Below are 23,005 nucleotides of genomic sequence, written 5' to 3'. Positions count from 1 at the left end.
CTTGTTTGAAAGAATTATTTCTTGATTATAACCAGCATAGTTTGTCAGTTTGAATGACTTAAGTCATTTTTGTAAAACTTTTGGTATCTTTATCAGTGAAAGTTAAACTTAACGCAGGCCAAGTGACTGCAGTGAATGTGTGAATCCTTCAGCTAAGTAAGTGATTAGCATCTATACAAGTCATCTAGTCAGGACCCCAGTTTTTGCTCATTTTCTTTAGTGTTAGCCTTGAGGCCTGAGAGAGCAACCAGCACCGTGTAGATCTTCTAGGTTCTTGAAGATACTTTTATTCTTACATTAGTAGTAGATTTTTTCCCTTTTTAGGAGCTTGATCTCAGTTTAGCCTGATTAGTTACCTGTTGAATGGATCATGTTATTCTAATATATGGCCAGAAAGAAATGTATGTAAATTAGGTCCTATGTTTGTATGTACCACTGTGTCTGTACTCAGTCACTGACATTGCCTGAGAGGGCTGCTTCAGCAGCTGTCGCCTCGTGTGCTGTTCCCTTGTGCCGTTATCTGGATTCTGCTAGTCCAGGAGGCATCCTCTTCTGCCCCTCCGCAGGGTTGTCTGGTGAAACAGCATCTAAAATTAACTCCCAGAAACGAGTTTGCCTTTTGTTCCCCTGAAGGACTGGAGCAGGGTGGGGCGGGTGGGTCAAGAGACTGCATACATTGAAAACAGTTATAAGCCAGCAAGGATCACGCAACTACCGTCATGGAGATGAACCAATTTTATTGTATTTGCCTGAGACTTTTTTGCCTCAGAAACGTGTTTGTGAGCATTATGTACAAGTGGCCAGTATTTTGGTGGTTGTGTTAAATATGTTGCTTTCTTTAGCAGGTAATTTTTCCAGTAAAGTGTTAGTTTTCAGTTTTAAGGTAAGTTTTGTGGCAGTCTTTTAAAAAAATCAGTTACCAGTTAATCATACCTGAAATCCAGCAGTTTATATGTTTAATTTATTGCAACATAATACTCTTCCATTTTGTGTTGCATATCTAAATCTTCTAATGGCTGATTCACATTTATAAATTTATAAATGCCTGTGCTCTTTATATGCTACACATTCAGTTAGGCAGCGATTACTTACAGCATGTCTGGAATATTGGGGGAAATATAAATTTACCCATTACATGTTATATACTGTGTGCAGTGTAGTAATTTATGGAATCTAGCAGCTATATCGTGAGTGACTATTCTAATCCTTTTTGTGTTCCAGATGCTATTATTAAAAATAAGTTCTTGACCTTTTATTTCAGCTATAAGAATTTGGATTGCCTTTTGTAATTGAAAGGATTAGGGACCATTTTCTGCAGGGTTAATAAGTAAGATTTTTTGTAATCTAGTTGAGGATAGTTTATGTGTCTGTCCATCCATCCACACATCTACCTGTCTGTGTGGTCTTTCTCAGTGGTTGCTTGAGGGCTTACCATGTGCATCCGTAAGTTACACTGTCTTGTACTTCCTTTTTACCTCTCCTGTCCTTGATCCTGTGGTTGTCACAGATTTTACTTTTATCTGTGTTATAAACTCCACAATATGTTGTTATTTATGCTTTAAACAAAAATGTTTAGAAAAATTAAACATTTAAATTACCTTTTTAAAATTGATGAGAGAAATGTCTTTGCTATTTTATCTACATATTTTCATATTTTCCATTTATGGTTGTCTTTATTCCACTGTATAGATCACAGTTCATATCTGGAATCATTTTTCTTCTGTGAACTGTGAGCATTTTTTGAGTGCAAGTCCGCTGTTGACAAGTTTTTTCACTTTCATCTGTCTGAAAAAGTGTTTTGCCTTCTTTTGAAGGATGTTTTCACTGGACATAGAATTGTAGGTTAAAGGTCTTTTTCTTTCGTCATTTTAAAGATAGTGCTTTATTTTTTTTGGTGTATATGGTTCTGATGAGAAGTCAGTGCTTCTGTGTGTAAGTGTGCACCCCCCAGCCCCACACGGCTGAAGTTTTTTTCTTTTTTTCCTTCATTGTTGATTTTCAGGAGCTGAGTTGAATGCCTCAGTGTGTATGTGGGTGGGAGTGTTTATACTACTTGGAGTTCATTGAGTTTGAGTCTGTGGGTTGATACTTTTCATTACATTTGGAAAACTCTTGACTATTATTTGTTTATAAATTTTTACTCCCCTGTTTCTTTCTCCTTCCCTTTGATACTTCTTTCAAACAGGGGTGTTAACTTGATTGTGTTCATAGATTTTGGATGCTTTGTGCTTTTTCTATTATATTTTGTATTTGTTTTTAGTTTCCATTTATCTGTTAAGATTTGCTATTTGTTGTTTTATTTTGTCCATAATTTCCTTTATTTTAAAAAACATATCTTAATAATCCAGTTTCTGTCTGCTAATTTCATTATTTCTATCATTTCTGGGTCTACTAATGAGTTTTTGTTGTTTTTTCTCTTGAATACAGACCACATTTTCCTGCTTCTCTATGTGCCTAGTGATTTTTGATTGGATATGGGTGTTTAGAATGCTAAGCTGTTGAGCTTCTGGGTTTTGTTATCCTCATTTTAAAAATGCTGAATTTTGACCTGGTGGGCCGTTAGTTAACTTGTAGATCATCTGGATCCTTTGAGATTTGTTTCGGTCTCTGTTAGGACCTGTAGACGGCAGCCTTTGCTGTAGGGCTAGTTGAGCTCTCCTCCTAAAGCGTGGGTTTCCTAGAGTGTCTGGAACGTGTGTGGTGTTCAGCAGGGTCTCTCCCGCTAGGTGATTTGGTCACTCCGTCTGCTGTCCTGTGCTATTTCTAGTAGTTGTTCAGCTTTCAGCTCCCTGTCGGTCGCTCTCTGCGTGGCTTCCTGGACCTTCGCCTGACGATTGTGCAGCTTTGTATTTGGCCAAAGAGTCAAAGTGATCCCTGGGTACAGATAAGTGGAGCCCCTTCTCTACATACATAGGTCTCTTATTTCTACTGCCTGCCCCACAAATTCCAGCCAACTCAGTAGCCTTGAACTCTCATCTACGTCTCCTCGACTCATCAAGACCACTGGGTTCTTTGGAAATTGTCCCTCCCTACACTATACTCTGGACATTGTCTCCAGATAGAAAGCCAGGGGGAGTGTGAGGCTCACCAAGTTTATTTCCCTTTTCTCAGTGATCACAGCTATGAATGGCCTGTTTTCCACTGTCTGAAAATAATTATTTCATATGTTTTGACCACTTTTATAGTGGTTTACGGTGAGTTGAGGTAGTTTAGTACTAGGTACTCTAAAATGGTCAGAAGTGGAAGTCTGGTATTACAGGCTTTAAAGATAAATGTTTTACCCCATCCCATTGTTATCCCTAACAGTTTAATATACAGATTTAATCAAAGTATCGAACTGATAAACTTGAGCATTTATTTAGATCTTATGAGCAGTTTCATCCTGTTTGTAGCTGTTTTGGTTTGTAGGTTAAAGTATGTGTGTTCTGCGGTGATGTATATTGGCCCCCTACTAGAAGGTTGTAAGAAATCAGTTCATTTGTCCTTAAAATTAGATAATTTACAGAAGCATAACATAGTTTCACCTTAATATATGTTTATTTAACACCTGCTGTGGAGGCAGGCACTGTGCTCTGTGCATGAGTAAGAGAAACTGACTGTCGGCAAGAGACGTATATACCTGTGCTAGGATCATGCTGTTCCTTATTTCTGACTCATAAGCCCCTCCTTTTAAAAATTCTTTCATCCTTATCCCCTGATTAGCTTTCTCCCTCTCTGAACCATTTCTTCACATTCTAAATATTCCTAATGGACTCATTCACTTTTTCATTGAACAAATATTTATTGAATGCAGGCCATGCCCCAGGCACTGTTCTTGGTGTTAATGATATCCTGCTGAACCGAACTTCCTTGTGGATGTCCATTCAGTCACTCCCTTTGTGTACCTTTCTTTCCAGCCATCATTAAAAGTGCAACTGGCTATTCAGCATTTTTTTTCTCTTTTGTTACAGATGTGTCTTGTTGCTAGGGACCTTGCAGATTTCTTCCCACCTAAGCTTGGTTGCCCTTCCCTCACTTCTTAGGAGATTCTGTTTCAGAAACTTGGCCTCATAAAAGTTTCCACCTTTGAATGCTGTAGTTTTAATTACCTGGAATTATTTTCATTTATTTTTATTCTTTAATATTGTTCTGTCTCTTTAAAATCTAATGTGGATTGATACTGTCATAAGGGTGGTCCCTTATCAACATAGTAATAATCAGAAGAAATTCGGGTTAGCTACAGGTGGAGCTCCATGTGGGTCTTAGATCAGAGATTAAAAATGGTTGTTATTTTCACTCAGGGTCTCCTCCCAGGCTTTTCTCTTCGGTGTTTGCTCTCCTTTTAACCTCTGCTGTTTTGAGTCTTGCTGTCTCCCAGTCTCTGAGATCTGTTCAAGGAACGTTTCTCTCTAGAATCAGTGCTAATCTCTACTAGTGTTATGGTCTCTAGTTATAGCTTCTTGCTAGGACATAGTAACTTGGCTGGAGTGAGAAAGCTACTTCACTTTTTAGTAAACTTTAATTATCAACAAAATTTTAATGAACTTTTTTTAAAGTTTCAGAAATATCCTCATGGTAAAAAAGATCCACATAGTTCAGAATAATGTAAAAAAGTGAAGATACGACCCTACCCACATACTTTCTCCAAATTGCCTTTTGTAATATTTGGCAGCAATTTAAAATATTATTTTGAAATTGAACTCCAAATAATGATTTCGAAGGTAATTTTGAATTAAATATAAATTTTTCATTAAAATGCCCGATATTGCAACATGTGACACATTCTTGGGCTAAAATATTGTAGCTGATTTTTAATTTAATTGATTACAGAGTATGTAATATGGTAGATATAGAGTAAAACCGTATGACATTGCTGTTTTGTAGGCCAAAGGAGGTCTGATATTAGCAATTTCATGTAGTTCAACCTAACACTTTATTATCGTCAGCTCTGTTATAGAATCAACTGAATCCTTTTTCTCATTAACATTTGTATTAAAAGGGAAGATGGAAACTTTAGAAAGAATAAAAACCATGATGATTTGCTTAATTATAAAATCAGGTTGGCAAGAGAGTCCCACATTATTTGTCTTTTTGGAGTCTTACTCTAGGAGAGGGATGGATGAGGGAACACCTTAAATGCTTTCTGGCATCGTGGGAGGAAACTGAACTTGAGTCTCTTTGTGGATTTCACACACAGCAGTTGAGCTGAGAAAGGAGCAGTGAGCATGTGGCAGATGCGCCCAGACACAGACCATAAGTTGTGAGGCCTCAGCACTAGAAGCGTAATCTTCTTTCATGTCACTAAATAGATGGTAACGTTACTAAGTAGTTCTAATAGATGGTGGAGTAAATAGCCTTAAAAAAAAAATCTCACAAGTGAGAAACATAGTTATTGCTAGTTAATCCACATTTAGATTACCTACAGCAAATTTTAAAAGGAACATCAGATTCTTTATCACCTACCATACCACCCTTACACATTGGGGTGTGTATTGGTCTTAAAAAAAAACCCAAACAAACCCCAAAATCTTAACCTAGGAAGGTAAATGTGTGTGTGGGGGGGCCCTATAGTGTATTGTGTAGTCAGACTATAGCTTATTTTTGGGTTATCTGCTAGTTTCATTAGTTGGAAAATAATCTTTTATTAAGGTGAGCCGTTAAATTTTTAAAAAATGCTATTCAAAGCAGCAATGGCATGATCTGGAGGCTTGTGGAGACTCTCAAGTCCTACCCTAGATCTATGGAATCAGAATCTGCAGTGTTTTTTGGTTTAGTTTTAAGAATCTGCAGTTTTAACAAGATACAAAGGCAATTTGTAAGCATGTTAAAGTTTGAGACACACTGTTATAGATCATGAGCGGCATTGTTACCCCACAAAACAATGCTGTAGTTAGTGTAACCTCAGTAAGTGCTTGTTGATTTTAATGCATGTAATTGGCTGGATGTAGATTCAGAAAATGAAACTAGTATTTTAGGAGTATAGTTATATAATAGTAATAATCAAGCAGCAGCTATCCATTTCTTTGTAATTCTTTCCTAGCTGTCTGGATATCACAAAATACCCACCTGTCCCTCTAAATGTATCCTTGAGTCTGATTCTGTTCACACTGGATGATTAGTTGCTGTCTTGTGACTGTGTGTGTGTATACATACACAAGTCAACAATAGTATACAGATTAAAGGAGTAATTAGATTTTGATGAGTCAAGGATATATAATCTATATTGTAATGTATGAAATAACTAAAAATAATAAAGTAATTTGCATGCAAGGGGGGTGTAAAAAGATTAATTCAGCAGAAGATAAGAAAGGAGCATAAAACAGTTGGAATAAGTAGAAGGGTTACTAGTGTTCATACATGAATTAAACCCATAGATAACTGTTTATAAGAGGTAAATCTAAAGTATAAGGAAATGTAACAGTTGAAAGCGAAAGGATGGACAAAACACATACATGCAAAGATGAAGAGTAGGCTTGGTGTGGTTATTAGTATATATTAGTATAGCAGAACACTATTGGAAACAGAGGGACAACTTAAAACGATAAAAGATTTTATTCATCAGGAAGGTATAAGAGCTTTAAATTTATATAATCCAGTAACATAACTTTTTAAATGGGAGATTTTTAATACACCTCTCGCTAACTGATAGCAAGGATGAGTGCAGAAATAGAAGATAAATATAAAAGAATATACTTAATAAAATTAATAAACCTTTGATTTATTAATCAAACTGATCACAATCAAAGACTTATCACACAGAAGAAAGAGGTTGTCTTCGCCAGTATTAGGTGAAGGAGCTGTCACTACAAACATTGAAAAGCTTTCAAGAGAGGATATTGTGAGGAAAGTGATACCAGTGCATTTGAAATTTAGGTGAAGTTCACATACTATTAGAAAAATACAACCTACCCAAACAGACACCGGGAAATACAAAATCTGAATGGTCATATTAAAGAAATAGTACCTTTAATAGAAAAATCTACCCACAAAGAAAACTCCAGGTGCAGATGATTTCACCAGTGAATCTACTACAGAAGGATAGTCATGACCAAATTGAATTCCAGGAATGCACAGTGAATGGTTTACCATTCATAAACCGATCAGTGTAGTTGACCACATTAGCCGAGTAAATCAGAAAAGTCATGTTATTTCAATGGATGCAGAAAAAGCACTTAATAAAATTCAGCATCCATTTGAGGAAAAAGTTTTAGCAAACTAGGATTAGAAGGGAATTTCTTTAACCTGATAGTCGTTCTCAGTTAAATACCTACAGCAACCACGATACTGAAGAGATATTGAAAGCTTTCTTTCTGAGGTTGGGAATAAGACAGTAGCACCTGTATCTCCTCTTCTAATCACCACTGTATTGGAGGTCCCAGCAGGGAGAGTAAGGCAAAGGGAAGAGGGGAAAAAAAACTATTCAAGTCACCAGTTTTGCTAGTAGTTACTTATTAAACAGTGCAGATAAATCCATCATTGCAGAACATTCTGTTGGACAGCCCTGTTTGAGATAATGCAGATTCAGTCAGAACCCCAGCATGAGTTTGTTTATTTTGGTGAATTTGATGAGCTAATTCTAAAACATAGATGGACACACAAAAGGCTAAGGGTAGGCAAACATTCTTGAAGAAGAACAAAATTCTCTACTAGATATTTAAATTTCTGAAGCTGTTATAATTTAGACAACGTCTGGTTCTTAGGCAAAGACATAAGAAACCTAAGTAAGTCTGTATCCAGCAGATCAAAGAATCCAAAAACAGATCCAGGCATATGTGGGAATATGATTTATGATAAAGATGACATTACAAGACATTGGGGAAAGTTTGTCCTTTTAACGACTGGTTCCTAGTTAATTGGATGTCCATTCTGGGGGAAGTGAAACTTGATTGCTATCACAAACACAGAAATCAGATCTAAGAGCATTGCCCATCTCTAGGTGTGAATGGTAAAACTGAACTTTTGGAAGATAACATAGAATTTCTTCATGACTTTGATATAAGGAAAGATTTCTTAAAACAGACAGCAAAAGAACTAACTTTAAACAAAAGTTGGTAAAATTAAGAGATCACATTCATCAAAAAAATAACACTAAGAGAGTGACAGTGCAAAGCATCTAATCAATAAGGGCTTACATCCAAAGTATGTTAAAAATAGACTTTTTAAAAAATGTAGAAATTTGTACGAAAAAGACTCTCTTCATAGAAAAATGGAAAAACAATCTGGGCATTTCACAAAAGTGGATATCCAAGTGGCCAGTAAATAAATGAAAAGGGTGCTCACAGTCATCAGGAAAACACATTAAAATCACAATGGAGTACCAATACACTGTCGTGGCTGAAATCAGAGATACTGATGATTCTAGGTGTTGGTGAAGGAATGGAGTGGAGCACAGGGAGTTTTCATAAACTGCTAGGGAAAAATTAGATGAAAAACAAAAAAAAATAGGACAGCATCTCTATATATGCAGAAAGACGTATAACAAAAATCTTCCCAGTGGCAGTATTCATAATAGCTCTGAACTGGAAATAATCCAGTGTCAGTCAAAAGAAGAATGGATAAATAAATCGTCACTTGTTCATACAGTGGGGTACTATAAAGTAATGATAATGAACAAACTGTAGCTTAAACAGATTCACTTATATAAAGTTAAAACTAATCTGATTATGGAGTTCAGGATATTAATGACTTTTGGGGGAGAGAGAATTCAGCATTGACTGTGAGTGGTTGTGGACCAGTGGTGGGGTGGTTCTGGGAAGATGGCAGTTTTTATTATTCCTGCCTGACAAGTTCAGTTGATGATAATTGTTTAAGCTGTATTCTAATTTCTGTATTTATATATATATATATATATATATATAAAAAGCAAGTTTAAGCATAGAATTTAATAATGGCACTGATAATAGAAATCGAAATTAATTTTTTAAAAAAATGGTTATTATGTGCTGGGTTCTATTCTGCATGTCTACTTGTGGTATCTCATTTAAACTTTGTGACAGACCTAAGGGACTGGGGTTAGTGTAATAACACCTCTGCTGTAGGCAGGGAAACTAGGGCCGAGAGTTGCTGTCTTTATGATGCAGGGTCTTAGTTTTTTTACTGTTTATTTCTGAGTTGTTTGTATATCAAGGACCTCAGTTCTTTTCATATATATATTTTATTTATTTATATTCCTTCCCAGTTTTCTTTTGTTTTTAACATGAAGATTTAAGCATACACCCCCCCACCCCCGCACCAATTATTTGACATTTAGATTTCCAGTTGTTTGCTGTTGCAAACAGTACCAGGTTATATATTGTTTCCTAACTGTATTTGTGCATAGCATCTATTATTTCCTTCGGATGTAATCAACCCCACCCCCTTTAAACTGAACAGAATTGTTCCACATAATTGAATTAACTGAATGTATTTTAAATTCTGATTAATGAATTGTTTAGATAAGTTACCCCATTTGCCATGAAGACGTGGTCCTTTAACGTGTTCAGCAGACGTTTATCAGTCATATACTCTGGGTCAGTTAAGGGCCTCGTGCTGCGAAAGGAGGGGACAGAGTCCGAGGTCTAAAAGCAGAGCTAATGCAGGTGATGTGCACTTGTAAGCAGGGGTGAAGACTTGAGATTTGCACTTTAGAAAGGCCGCTGTAGCCATCTCACTGAAGAAATACAGAATTGCAGATGGGCAAGGTAAAGACAGAGTGAGCTGTTAGGGATCTGTTGCAGTTGTCTGAGTGCGGCATGGGGTGACGGAGGCGGGAAGGAGAGGTGGTATCCGAGTGTTCTGCAGGAGGTGGGAACAAGATGGGGCTGTTACTTGTGAGAGGTGGTTTGTGGACGAAAAGAGCTCTACTGTGACTCCCAGAGCCTTGATTCTGATTGGCTCATGGGAGACAGTGGCATTCGCTGTGGGAGAATATGGAAGTGGAACTTCTATTTTGGGGGGAATTGAGCTTTGTTGTCTTTAGTTTGCAGAATCCATGCGACATTCAGGTAGAGGTTGTACACTCCACGAGAAGGGTGCTCGTCTCTTCATCGTGAATGTACCTTTCAGTGCGGTGACTGCAGCAGATGTTAAGCAAGCTGTCACTGCCAGAGCTGTTCTCAGTACTTTACACGTATTAAAGTGCTTAACCTTCGCCACAGCTGTTTGAGGTACATATTATTATCATTATCAGGACATTAGGTGTGCAAGGCCACACAGCTGGTTAAGTATGGAGCTGAAATTTCAAACTGCAGCAGCCTGGCTAAGAGTCTGTGCTCTTCACTTTTGGACCAGTGCTGGTGTGTGTTTTGAAACAAGTCAGCTTGAGAAAAAGTACCATGGTGCTAAACAGTGTGGTGAGAGTTCGGTGGTTTACTTAAAAAAACAAAAAAAAAAAAAACAGGTATTCTGGGCCAGTGTTGGTTGACCAGGGTTTTATGCTTTGCCTTCTGACTTTAGTTTGTGATTGAAAGTTTTGTTGACTATAAGAAGAAAAGTCTTTTTCTTTTCTTAAGGAAAAAGTAACTTTTGTTAGTTAGCTAGCAAGTACTTTTATGGACCAAAATGTTAATTTTCCATTTCTACCATGAAAAATCATGACCATGGTCTCAGCCTACCTGCGAAATAATTATTGACTGTCATTTTGTGGCAGGCTTGCCTGGTCTAGGTTCTCTTGGGACTGTGTAAGAAGAGTCCAGAGGAATACAGCAGCCTGTGAATTTATTTCCATGTGTTGTGTGCTCAGCCTTTAATTACCTGTGTCAGTGGCGAGCACCATTAGGACGAATTTCTCACCTGCTTTGGAGGATGCCAGGGGGGCTGATTGCCGTACACCTGGCAGGTGTAAAGCGGAGCCTCAGCAGTGCTCCTCTGAACTGATTGCTAAAGAGCTGCCCCACTGGACAGGCCTGGTGCGGGCATTCAGAGATTACTTTTGCAATTTACGGTTCTCAACTGATGAAAATCTTGTATGTGAAAAAGTATTAAAGGTTGTTTCCATTGCTTTACAAAAAGATGTGTTTTAAGATTTTCTCTTAAAACAGATTTATAGATACTCACTTTAATCACTACTGGATTCTATACCATTTAACGTACAACATTTGTGTTGAGTATCATATCCTTGTTTGTAGTATTAAAGGTTTTTAATATAATTGAACATCCTAAAGTTCTTAATTTAAAGAACTATCAAATAGATCAGAAGGTACAAACATTAGGATATGAATGCACCCTTTAAGCCTCACTTATTATCTTCTTGTAGGAGGAGAGACTTCAGCATGCAAACCTTCATCTGTTCGGCTTGCACCGTCATTTTCATTCCATGCTGCTGGCCTTCAGATGGCTGGACAGATGCCCCATTCACATCAGTACAGTGACCGTCGCCAGCCAAACATAAGTGACCAACAGGTTTCTGCCTTATCTTATTCTGACCAGATTCAGCAACCTCTAACTAACCAGGTAAGTTTACGATGTATCAGAAATGATTTGTTGGGATGGTCATTTATTCCTTAAAATGGTGTAATAGAAAACAGGCAAATACCTTAATGGTTTTCAGTTTTACGTGTCACATGGGACTTCACATTAACAAAATACAATGTTAAGAAGTTTGCATTAAAATTTTTGTTGGTTTTTTTCTCTTTCCCCTATGTTTTTCACTTTAATTAAAAAACACATATAAACATAAGCACATTCTCTCATTTTGCAATAAGGGGGAAAGTTATTTCTAGAGAATATTAGTTAAAGAAACTGGAAGCTTATTTTTAGGGAAAGATGGTTAAGTAGAAAAATTTAAGTTATAGGAAAACAAGTCAGATTCCATTATAGCAAACTGATGGAGCTGATTTTATGCTGTTATAAACTACTTTATACACATACCTACAAGTAAATGTGAAACTCCTTAAAATTAATGTAAATTAGTTATGCTGCTCATTCTAATATTCAGACTAGAGATTCAGTAATTTTCCATAAGAATAGTATGAAGTGAGTAAGTGCTGAAATCTCTTGACCTACATACATATATGCATGTGTGTATGTATTTTTAATATCTTCCTGAATTAACTGCATCTACTATGTTGATTTTTGGTTTGGGAAGGATTTTTTTTTTAACTAGCTATAGTTGTGGTAAAGTTTCTTTCCCTCTGAGGTTGAGTGTGTGATGAGCACTGAAAGTGGCTGTTTTTCCATGTACTTAGGAATTTGGTTTGCCACTGTTTACTTAGGTCTTTTAATATGATCAAAAACTTGGAAAGTTTCAGAGTATTTCTTTTACTGGAGTATTTGAGGGAAATTAGTTTTTTCTAACTTAATAGTATGTGGTTTTAATAAGCTATTGGCTACAGTTAAGTAACGCCATTATTTGAGGACACCCTTGTATGTATTAAAATAAAATATTGTCAATAGTTGACCTGATTCTACATTTATAAAATGTATTACAGCATGTAAATAACATTCACAATAAAATAGTAAAACAAATTATGGCGGGACTTAAGAATTCTTCTATGCAGTAAATTGAGGAATTGTATGTTTGAGAATTAGAGTAGTTGGTCAAAACTGGAAAGTGTGTGTGTACCAGAAGAAAATTCTCTGGACTTCCACATAATGATAGCATAATGATCCATTTGCATCGTACTTGTAAGAAACAAAGTATGTTTGGATTCATTTTCCCGCTTGTTCAGAAGCAGCCTATCAGGCAGGCTGCCTGTTCTTAATCTGTTTTGCAGCTGAAGGGACTTGAGCTCCCATTTGTGATCTCTCCAAGTATGTAGGCAGTAGACTCTGGGGTCCAGCCCAGGCTTCTTTCTTTTATAGATACAATGCACTTTACGCTCTAACATCTGGCATCTGCAAAGGACCAGTCCTTTAAAGTTATTTTTATGGTTATGTTATTGTAGTAGATAATCTAGTTAGCTAGCAAAGTACCTATTTTTAGATACAACTAACATCTTATTTGTGGTTTGTTTTCAAATAAGAGATAAGTTAATTTCGTATCCATTTTAAGCTGTAGAATATTTTTTGATTCATATTGTATAAAAAAACAATCTTTTAAGTAATAATATTCAGCCAGATATTTTTGCCAAACTCCATAATTTTCCGAACCGAAGGCAGTCAGATTAAAAGCTTTCTTCTAACTGAAGTGTAAAACACTAAAACTGTGTGCTGATGTGGCCTGGTCTACCAGACGTGGGTTCCAGATCTTGACTAATGATCTAGTTGTGTAACTTGAGTCAGGCCACATGGACCCTTCTCTCTGTTCCTTGAATGTAAGATTGGACTAGACTAGACATCCCACTCACCCAAGTGCCTTCTAGCTCTAAACTTTGGTAGTTTCATTATTTGATTTCCATTGTTTCTTGTTAATCATCCTGTCAGTGTCTTTACAGTAGGGTTTATTGTACAAGTAAATTGAAATGAACTTACTTTAACATTTCATTTCTGGTAATTAATCCTTCTAATATGTGTGTTTCATATAAATTTAAACACAGTTTTGTTGAAAAGATAAATGTAGTAAAAGTGTGGAAAAGTATGGTTACTGTTTGGAATGCTGAGCCTGTTTGGGCTATTACAGTTTTCACTGCACCTTTCATGGTTCTTAAACTTGTGTTCTGCATATGTGTTATGTATGCCGTTCAGCTTTATTAATAGGTCTCAAGATAGCAAGAATGGCAGGATATAGTGTTTCTTACTCTACTATACATGAAAATATGAGGTAAATGTAAATAAAATGGATAGAATAGGTATTATTAAACTAGGAAACAATTTTTTAATGAAGTCCTGGCACTTACACTATGGAATCTTTTCAAGAAAAAAAGATTGTTTAGCTCTTGTAACTGATCTAAGCAGGAGGTGAGAACTACTGCCTTTTTTTTTTTTTTTTTTTTGTCTTTGTGATCTGGGTCTTCACACAGAAAGGTCAGGAGATTTGGAGCCTTGGAGGTGTGGCTGTTTTTGGCTCCCAGAGCCAGATAGCTGAGGAGGCAGCAGGAGAATTATCTCAGCAGCAATCCCTTTTGCAGGGAGGACGTTGAGCAGCGGTGTGGAGGGGAGCTCGCTACCTGCAGCAGCTTGGTGAGCTCCTGGGTCCTCTGAACCACTGGGTTTTTTCACCCAGCTGGGGAAGGGAAGAAGGGAGCTTGTTACATTACATTCTCCTGACTTTGTGACTGTGGAAGTTGGAAGTGGACAAAGCATCAGATGGTTAGGGCTGGTTTGAGTTTGAGTATAAATTTGTAACTGTGTATTTGGAAAAATTATTTTCTAATTCTGGATTTGTGATTATGGCATTACAGTAGTGAAAAACAGAAAATTTGGTTATCTAACATGAAATCACAATGAAAGTTAGTAAAGAAAGTGTTGTATTGTTTGTAGGAATTAATTTGTTCTTCCCATGTGTTTTGAGCATCTACTCTGTACAAGGCACTATTGGAAGCACTGAAGTACAGTCTGATCCAAAGGCCAATTTTTTGTGGATGGAATGCATCTGGTTTATATATACATATGTTCCTGAAATAGTAACTTTTGTTGCCAAAAGTATGTAAGAAAAGTTAAGATATTTAGAATTAGCTATTTGACTTGGCCTTGTAGGCGGTTTGGCCAGTTGTGAAAAGGTTAGCAGTGTCGTGACATGGCCAAGTGCGTAGGGCACACTTACACACTGTGTGCATAAAAATGTGGTAGTCAGAATTACTTTCATAGCCAATTTCAGGTCTGTGCAGTACATTAAAAAATCTTTTTTTGATTGTGTGATTTTGGTGTTTTAAGTGAGCATAGTTACTCCTGGAAAGATGTAGTCATTGGTTCAAAATTTTCCAGTGTTTGAAATACCAGTGGAATTGTAAGTGAGCAAGTTGAAAACTTAAACATATTTATAGTTTTGAACATAACTAATTTTAATAAATGCATATGTTTGTTTTATTGGTATATATTATGCATGGCTCGATTATTTTGCCCAACAAATAGCCTAAAAATGATTCCGCCAAGAAACTAGAATAGACTCCTAAAATTAACAGGGAGCCCCTGGCCCAGTGCTGTGATTCAGAGCGTGGGGTTGGGCGTGAGACTGCCTTAGTTCTCTTCTCATCTGTATTATTTTACTGGCTCTAGGACCTTGGTCAAGTAATTTTACATCAGGAACACAGGTTTCTCATTTATAAAATGGTGACAGGAGCATTACTTATTTTCGTGAGATTGTTGAGAAGATTACATGAAAGATGTAAAAATATGCATGCCCAAAATACAGTGTATAGCAAACACTTGCTGCTGCAGTTATTATTTTATTGTTAACTACTTAAGTAATTCATTTGTCTCTAATGATAGTTATACCTTCTGTCAACTCTTACTACAGTGGTAATGAAGTATTTCACTGGTTCGGATTTTGTGAAACCTCACAGTGAGGCTGCACTCCAGTAGTCCAATAAGGGTCTTGCCGAGAACATTACCTGCTTGAAAACAATGCCAGTGCTTAAAAAACAGGAAAGGAAATAGATTATGAGAACCCTGTTTCATTACCTTAAATGCTTACAACTTCATTCGCATGAAAATAACTGGCATGCTTATACTGATATTGTCTATTCCTTCAGTTTCCAAGGACTGGTACGAGAGCCAAATATTCTGTGAGTCTAGTTGTACCTGTTTATATTTAAAAAAATAAAACAATATGTATTTTAAAAATTAATTCAGATTGTCTCATTAAGTCTTACTATATTTTCAGACAAATAGTTATAATCACCGTTTGTCCCCTTAAACCTTATTTGGAACTTTGAGAAGGAGAGATCATGGGAAAAGATCATCATTAACTGAATACAGTAATTCAGTGAATATTCTATCTGGGTAACAACTTACAGAATTTGAGTGTAGATGCAGAGGAAATCAGTGTTAAAATCGGTTTGCTCACTGCTGTGGTCCCTCCACCTTCTCATGCTGCGGGGATGGTGATTCTTTTCTGTTGCGTCCATTGTTACCGCTACCCTCCTCTCTTCTTTTTTGTTAGTGTGAGTTAACTTGGTTAATTTTCCCAAGACTCCAGACATTTCTGTTAGGCCTTAGTGTGATGTGTTTACTTTCTCTCTGCCCTTCAAATTGACCAGAGTGTCCTTTGAAAGGGGCTGCATCAGGGGCTCCTGGCTCAGTAGATTTTGCTGGTATAAATGTCTGTAAAAGAGCTAGACAGGAATCCAAGGATGGCTAGTGGTAGGGACTGTAGGTACCTTGATGTAATTAATTGGTTTTGAGGATCTGAATCTCTTGGTTGCAAGAAGCCCCACGGGGAACCCTTTTACTGAGGCTTGCCACGTGGCAGAGTGGGGTGGGAACAACAATCCAGCATCACTGGCATGCTAGTTGCAGCCCCCCTGGGAGTGCTTGTGTATGGAGGACATTCGTGTTCCTGCTCCAGCCCCCGTCTAGCAGGAAGCTCACAGTTGTACTCTGACTGCTTACTGGTTGATGAAAGACGTGGTTTAGCGTTGCGCTGAGAGTACGGCTGAAATGAGTTTTTTAAAAGAAAGTTTCATTAGCTTTAAGGTGTCCTCTGGAACTTATTTGTGGTCAGCTCTTAGTGTAATCAGAAGTAGAGATACTGGTATTATGGATTCATTTGTTTATTCAACAGATATTTATTAAAGAACCTACCATGTGCCAGGCACTGTTGTAGGCAAAGGTAATACAACATTGAACAAAATCCCTGTGCCACATGGAGGTTTCTTTGTAGTGGAAGGAGGACAAACCAAAACCAGTAAATGAGTAAATGTATACTAGCATGTCAGGTGGTGATAACTCAGCAGGGCGGGGGCGAAGGGAACGTGGAGGGCAAGCTCAGATGCGTCAGGTGGAGGGCATGCTTTACTCAATTATGGTAAAGAAGTGAGTGCAGATTTCAGCCTTGCTTACATTATAGGCAGAGCTTGTTGGAGGGCAGGCTCTCGGGGTGTTGGGAGCTGCACTTCTGCAGCACCAAACTCCATCTCTGCCCTGTGACCAGCTTGCACCATGGTGCCAGCTGGGTCCTAAAATCTTGTCTTAGGAGGCTGGAAGATGAGTTAGTCTTTGCCTGCTGTGAACCAGGTCAGGCTTAGGAATAATTCAGAAGTTTTTCCTTGGCTAATTGTATGATGGAGAAGCCCTCTTGGGCAGCATATCATGCATGTCTCCTGAACCAGGGGTATATCTATAATGCTGTTGTTTAATTTGGGGAACAGAATTGAAGCCTTGGGCAGCTGGGCATATTATCTTCTCGTTTCATTCATTTTTCCAGTGGTTGTCTTCATTGGATTCCAGTTAAAAGAGATAACTGAAACTTCTAATGTAGATGTCTTTTTTTTTTTTAAGTAATACATATACACAGGTTACAAAAGAGGGAATTCATGCCAGTACAGTATAGTTAAAGTGCTAGTCTTTTCTGTCTATTTAAGGTGATGCCTGATATTGTCATGTTACAGAGGCGGATGCCCCAAACCTTCCGTGATCCAGCTACTGCTCCCCTGAGAAAACTTTCTGTTGACTTGATCAAAACATATAAGCATATTAATGAGGTAAGACTTGATTTGTTATAACACCATCTATCTTGCAATAGAATAGGGGAAAGAAGTTATTTTGTGATGTATTTAAACATACTAAAATTTTTTACTCCCAATGATTTGTCATATTGATGACTATTATGAAGACTGGTAAGTTAATGATTTATAGATAGTATAATTACGTAAAAGAAAAAAGACATATTAACAAGGACTACAGAAAATTAAGATAATTATGGATAACTTTCCTTCTTTTTCAAAATGTTTAATATAGGCTGAGTTATCACTTCTATAATAACTCCTCTTCAAACCAAGAAAGGGGAAGGGAGGGAATAATGACGCTGGAAAAGTCTGAATATGTTAGAATTTCGCTTAAATTTTCATTTATCTGTTTCTCCTATGGCCGTGGATGTCAGGAAGCTCTGAGATGTATTCAGTACCCATTAACAGGCATCTGGCCTAGTTTATCTATGTAATTTTCTTTTTAAATTGATATGTGTTCTTTTATCAGTATCTTTTCATTGTAAGATATCTGAAAGCCTTTTTGGTGGAAGTAAGTATGATAAAAAAAATGCACTTTGAATTACTCATCTTCCAACTTGACTCTGCCTCCAAAAATTATTTTTCTGGTGTTGTCTTAGGCCTCTGGCATGATTGTTACTTGCTTCTAACCGCAACTCTAGCTCTGTAATTAATTATTAAATGAGCTTTTCTGGAGAAGAGTGCCTGTGCTTTCTTTCCTTTTCCGGGGGGCCGTACATCCTTTCACACTGAAGGCTTATCTTCTACCAGTGTTAGAGCCACTTATCTAAAAAGATGTTCTTATGTGTGTATAAATTTTATAATAGTTTGATGCTGTTTAATGGCAGCATTTATGTTACTGTGGCATTGTGGCAAGATAAAATTGGAATGAATTCAATGAGGAACATTTCTAAATTGGATTTTGTACATAATGTGTTATAAAAGATGTGCCAAACCAGCTTTTGGTTATCTGAAAATATCTGATAAAATTGTTAACACTTTATTAATGTCAGTTTGTTAATATCTGATAAATTGTTAAACTGTTAACAGTAACTCTGTTGAAGCTTGTTTTTAACTGTTTTGCCACCTTGTAAACTAGAATTTTTGTGATGTTGCTCCTTGCAGTGTAATTTACAGCTTCCTCAGTTAGTTACCAATCACTTGGACTATTGCCTAGTCTACCTATTATTTTTTACTAGTCTTAGAAACTATAAGAAAAACAGATATAAGGAAAATAACTCATTTTGTGATCAACCACAAGGTTCATGGCCTTTAGTGTGTGGGATAGGTAGGGAGCATATCTGTTTTTCATTTATGTGTTGGTATAGGCTTAAAAACTGGGCATGTCTCAGAGGCCCCTTTTATATTAGTAAAACATCAGTTCATATACATTTAAACTTCCATTTTTAAACTCTTTTGCCTTAGGATCAAAAATAAAATTGGGATTGACTAGAAGGGGGCAAGAAGGAACTTGAATATAAGGAGGCTGAAAATGTTATTTATTTTGTTTGGCATTTGTTGATTGCATCAACATGTGCAATTTTCCAGAATCTCTCATATGATACACTCTTGAGATCTATGCCATTTCACTGTATATAAATTATATCTTGGTTTAAAAAAATAAATGTAGATCAGGTCCTGTTACTCTTCTTGAATGGGAGGCGTTGCTCCAGTCACTTAACATCTATTTATAAAATGTATAAACTGTATAATTCTAAAGGGAATTTTACTGCAGAAATTTTCCCTGGTTATATATTAGTGTTATTCTGTAATTCAAATAGCAACTATAGAAAATTCTTCATTTCATTTGTGTGTGTTACAAAGAATAAAAATTCATCTATTTCCTACCGATAGCAGATTTGTCTCATATATACTCTTGATATATGGTGTGCGCCCCCCCCCCCCCCAAGTGGTTTTAATGACACAGTTAACATTGCATATTCTCATTTCAGGTTTACTATGCAAAAAAGAAGCGAAGACACCAACAGGGCCAGGGAGACGATTCCAGTCATAAGAAGGAGCGGAAGGTTTATAATGATGGTTATGATGATGATAACTATGATTATATTGTAAAAAACGGAGAAAAGTGGATGGATCGTTACGAAATTGACTCCTTGATAGGCAAAGGTTCCTTTGGACAGGTAATTTAATGGAAAATGCTGAATTTTATAGTTAGAAAGGACGTATTAGTGAATCATGTTGTTACATGTTTTTCTCAATAGTACACTTCTAATGTTTGTAAATAGATCTCAGCAACAGACATGTAAGTATTTGGATTATCGTTGTTCTATGAAGGTACTAATACTGCATCAGTTCTAAAAACTCCATGAGCAGTTTTTTGTGGAGTTTTTTTGTTTTTTGGTTTTTTTGAACTTATTTTCTGAGGCTACTGGGTAACTACTTTACTAAGTGGTTGATTTTAATCACTGATAGATAGTATTGCCTCTTTCACAGGGGCTTTGGAGTCTGTGGGTGGTTCTTCATTATGTATGTTAGAGATAATTGCGTTCCTGTCTGATACTCCTCTTCAAAGAGAAAAACACTTACGATCTTCAGCTGGCACAGCAGGTGCCCTCTCACGTTTTCAGAGGCTTGGATGCCAGGGGCTGTGCCTTGACTTTGTCTTTCGGCTCCTCTTCTAACTCTGCCAGGCCTCTGAGTGGGCAGACAGTCTCCAGGATGTCATTCTCAGGCCTCCCACAGTGCCAGCGTGGCTAAGGCTGTGACTGGTGGAGTTCTGATGGGCAGGACCACTCGGGCAGTGCGGCTGCTTAGGAAAGTGAGGAAGGAACTCCAGTGGACCTGGTTTTTTCACTTCCTTCCTGGCTTCTTCTCTCTACCCACAACTCTCCTCTCCTCACTTGCCCATCCTGCTCCAATACAGAGGACAAAAGCCTAACTCCATCAGTGTCTTGCATCAGCTGAGCCCAGACTTAGCTGTCAGTCCTTCCTCCTTGCACTTCATGAAGCTTTTCTCGGGCTGTGGCTTCCCCACCTGTTCCCGCTCCTAAATCCCCCTGTCTCATTGGGTCGCAGAGCTGTTTTATTTGAGGTATGGTTTCCTGTTCATCCCATTCTCCATTGCCTTGCAACTTTTCTGCAGTGAAGCAGTTATTAATTTGCAGTCCAAATGCTTTTGACTTTTTGACAATTTGGGGGGTTGTTTTTGTTTTTTCTTAAACTGTGGAACCTACATATTCTTATCTGTTCCTGCTCTGTGAGAAACAAAATACGCCTCTATCACCCTGTGAGGAAAGGTTTTCCTGTGTGAATCTGATCGTGTTTAGGACAGAAAGAATACTGTAAGCCACTAGCAGCCGCAGGCTGAGACTAGGACACACCTAAGCGATGAAACCTGAAGGAGATACGAACAAGGTTGTTAGCAGAGCTCTGCAGCTCTGGGGTGGCTCTGCCAGGCCCTGGTGTCACGTGTACAGTATGCCTGCCCCTTTCCATGATGTCAAGGAATTTTTGTAATTTTACGTAATTCAGGGCCTTTTCCCTTGATTTTAACCTCTTTCTTCTGAGTCAGGGGTTTCTCAGTGTTATTGGAGCCCTTCTGTATCAAAATATTCTTGTCAGAAGCAACTTCTACTTCTCTGTCAGAGCCTCTTAAGAAAAGGTGTTTCTGAGGCCTACCGCCTACGTAAGTAAGGCTGTGAATGCGCTGGGTGGAGTGATTTCTGTCTCCACCCTCAAAATCACACCGACGCTCTGGCAGTTGCCCCCAGCAGGGCGGCGTCTGCCTTCTGTGATGCCCACTGTGAAGTCGGGGCCACGCGGCTTGCTCTTTGAACTTAGATTTCCCTGGCACGCACTCTTCAAGCTCGCAGTGATCCTCCCCCTCCCCTTTACCTCTTCTCATCCTCTGATTTCTAAGAGCACGCTAGCATCATATACTTGTGAAAATACAGGCCTGTTTGACATCAGGATTCATTTTTCCAGATGAGACTGATGGACACCTTTCTCCTAGGCTGAAGTGTGTTCAGGGTCAGGACCTGTCACTCGCCAAATAAAGTCTTCCTTATTGACTTTGTCAGGCTTTCTCTAAATTCTCTGCCAGGTCCTTGTCAAATAAGCAGCTCCTTCATTTCTTAAGCCAGTGGTTATCAGTCCTGATTGCACATTGAAAATTTCCAGGGAGCTTTGGGGTTGGGGGTTGGGGAGGGAAGACTGATGCCTAAGCTCCAGACTAATGAACTCAAAATCCCTGACTGAATTCTGGACATTGGTATTCTTGAAAACTGCCTATGGAATGTATAATTCAAGGTCAAAAATCATTGTTTTACCACTGAGCCAGTTAACCATTTGCAAAGTCAGTAAATAGTTGGGGCCCTGTTAGTGGCCTTTGTCCTGGAGACCATTAGGATCTCGGCACTAAACTGCCACTCTTGATGTGGTCAAGTATGGTCAGTGAAAGAGAGGAATATCAAAACCACTTGGTCGTGGTCAGATGTTTACATGGGTCACCTCTGATTTAAAAGGCAGTAGGCAGTAGTTTATTTTAGAATTGGGTGAAACCAGAGATACTGCATTTTTTTATTTTAAGTTTGATTTCAGCTGAACCATTTATGATCTGTCATTGACAATAACCTTGACTGATGTGGATCTTGGACCATGCATCCACTTTCTTCCTCTAATCCAGTGATGCTCAACCAAAACATTGAAATCACTTGAAGTTCTACATGCATCTCCAGACTTTCTGAATATGCTAGAAAATTGTCTAAAGCTATTATCTGTTCAGACTATATAATATTACAAATATAAGAATATTTAATCAGGCATAGTGGTTATTTCTAATTTGTATAGATATAGTTTTCTTTTATCTTTGTATTTGTTTCCTAGTTTTTAATGTAAATCTTTGTGAACATTGTGAAACTTGTTTAAATGAGTAAAATTTAAAATGAGATGTGTGTAGTCATTTGTTCATGAACACTTCAGTTTCCTTAGCATTAATTCTCATTTTAAAACTCAAAATCCTCCAATTATGGTATTTTAACTTATTTCCTGCTTATTTAAAAAATTTTTTTTAGTGTAAACCAGTTCTCTTATATACCTATGAAAATCTAATTTAAATTTAGAAAGTTACCTACATTTTTCAGATGACTTACAACCTTTTAAATATCTCACATGTATACTTGGAACTTAAACCAAGTTCTTCTCTCATTAAAAGAATAGTCAGACGTATTGTTTTATAATGTTATTTAGTAAGAAAGGTGGAAAACCAAAGCACTTGTCAACATTCATAATTTATTTTTGAAAGAGGAAAATAGTTATTCTAATTTTGTTAAGAAACTTATCTACTTTGTGGATGTTTAGAAATACTATAAGGATGCAAAAGAAATCCAATTGAAAAGATTGACTTAAAGTGACAATAAACTAATAAATGGATGCTGTTGAATGGAAATGAATAGAATCTCATATTTAGGAAGGTCAGAAAAATGGGAATTAGATAAATGTGTAATTAAGGTGAATTATAAATTGTTGTTAAGTTCATTAATGAAATAGGTATTATTTATTTTTTT

General features: G+C 37.3%; 1 protein-coding gene and 1 long non-coding RNA gene across 2 annotated transcripts in view; one reads left to right on the top strand and one right to left on the bottom strand.

Annotated features, from left to right (window-relative positions):
- The window catches only part of DYRK1A (dual specificity tyrosine phosphorylation regulated kinase 1A), a 128,658-nt gene that overhangs the window by 79,542 nt on the left and 26,111 nt on the right, over nucleotides 1-23,005 (top strand). The window contains 3 exon segments of the mRNA XM_032467019.1: nucleotides 11,213-11,409; nucleotides 17,358-17,477; nucleotides 19,433-19,621. Coding sequence (XP_032322910.1) covers nucleotides 11,213-11,409; nucleotides 17,358-17,477; nucleotides 19,433-19,621 — 506 coding nt within the window.
- LOC116659418 lies at nucleotides 495-22,998 on the bottom strand. The gene is made up of 3 exons (XR_004314830.1): nucleotides 22,611-22,998; nucleotides 20,028-20,030; nucleotides 495-507 (listed from the first exon to the last, which is right to left on the bottom strand). It is a non-coding gene; the product is annotated as an uncharacterized LOC116659418 (long non-coding RNA).

This window comes from Camelus ferus, chromosome 1, assembly GCF_009834535.1.
Source record: "Camelus ferus isolate YT-003-E chromosome 1, BCGSAC_Cfer_1.0, whole genome shotgun sequence".
NCBI lineage: Eukaryota > Metazoa > Chordata > Mammalia > Artiodactyla > Camelidae > Camelus > Camelus ferus.
The sequence above is the reverse complement of the archived record's forward strand: the minus strand, read 5'-3'. Positions and strand labels throughout refer to the sequence as shown.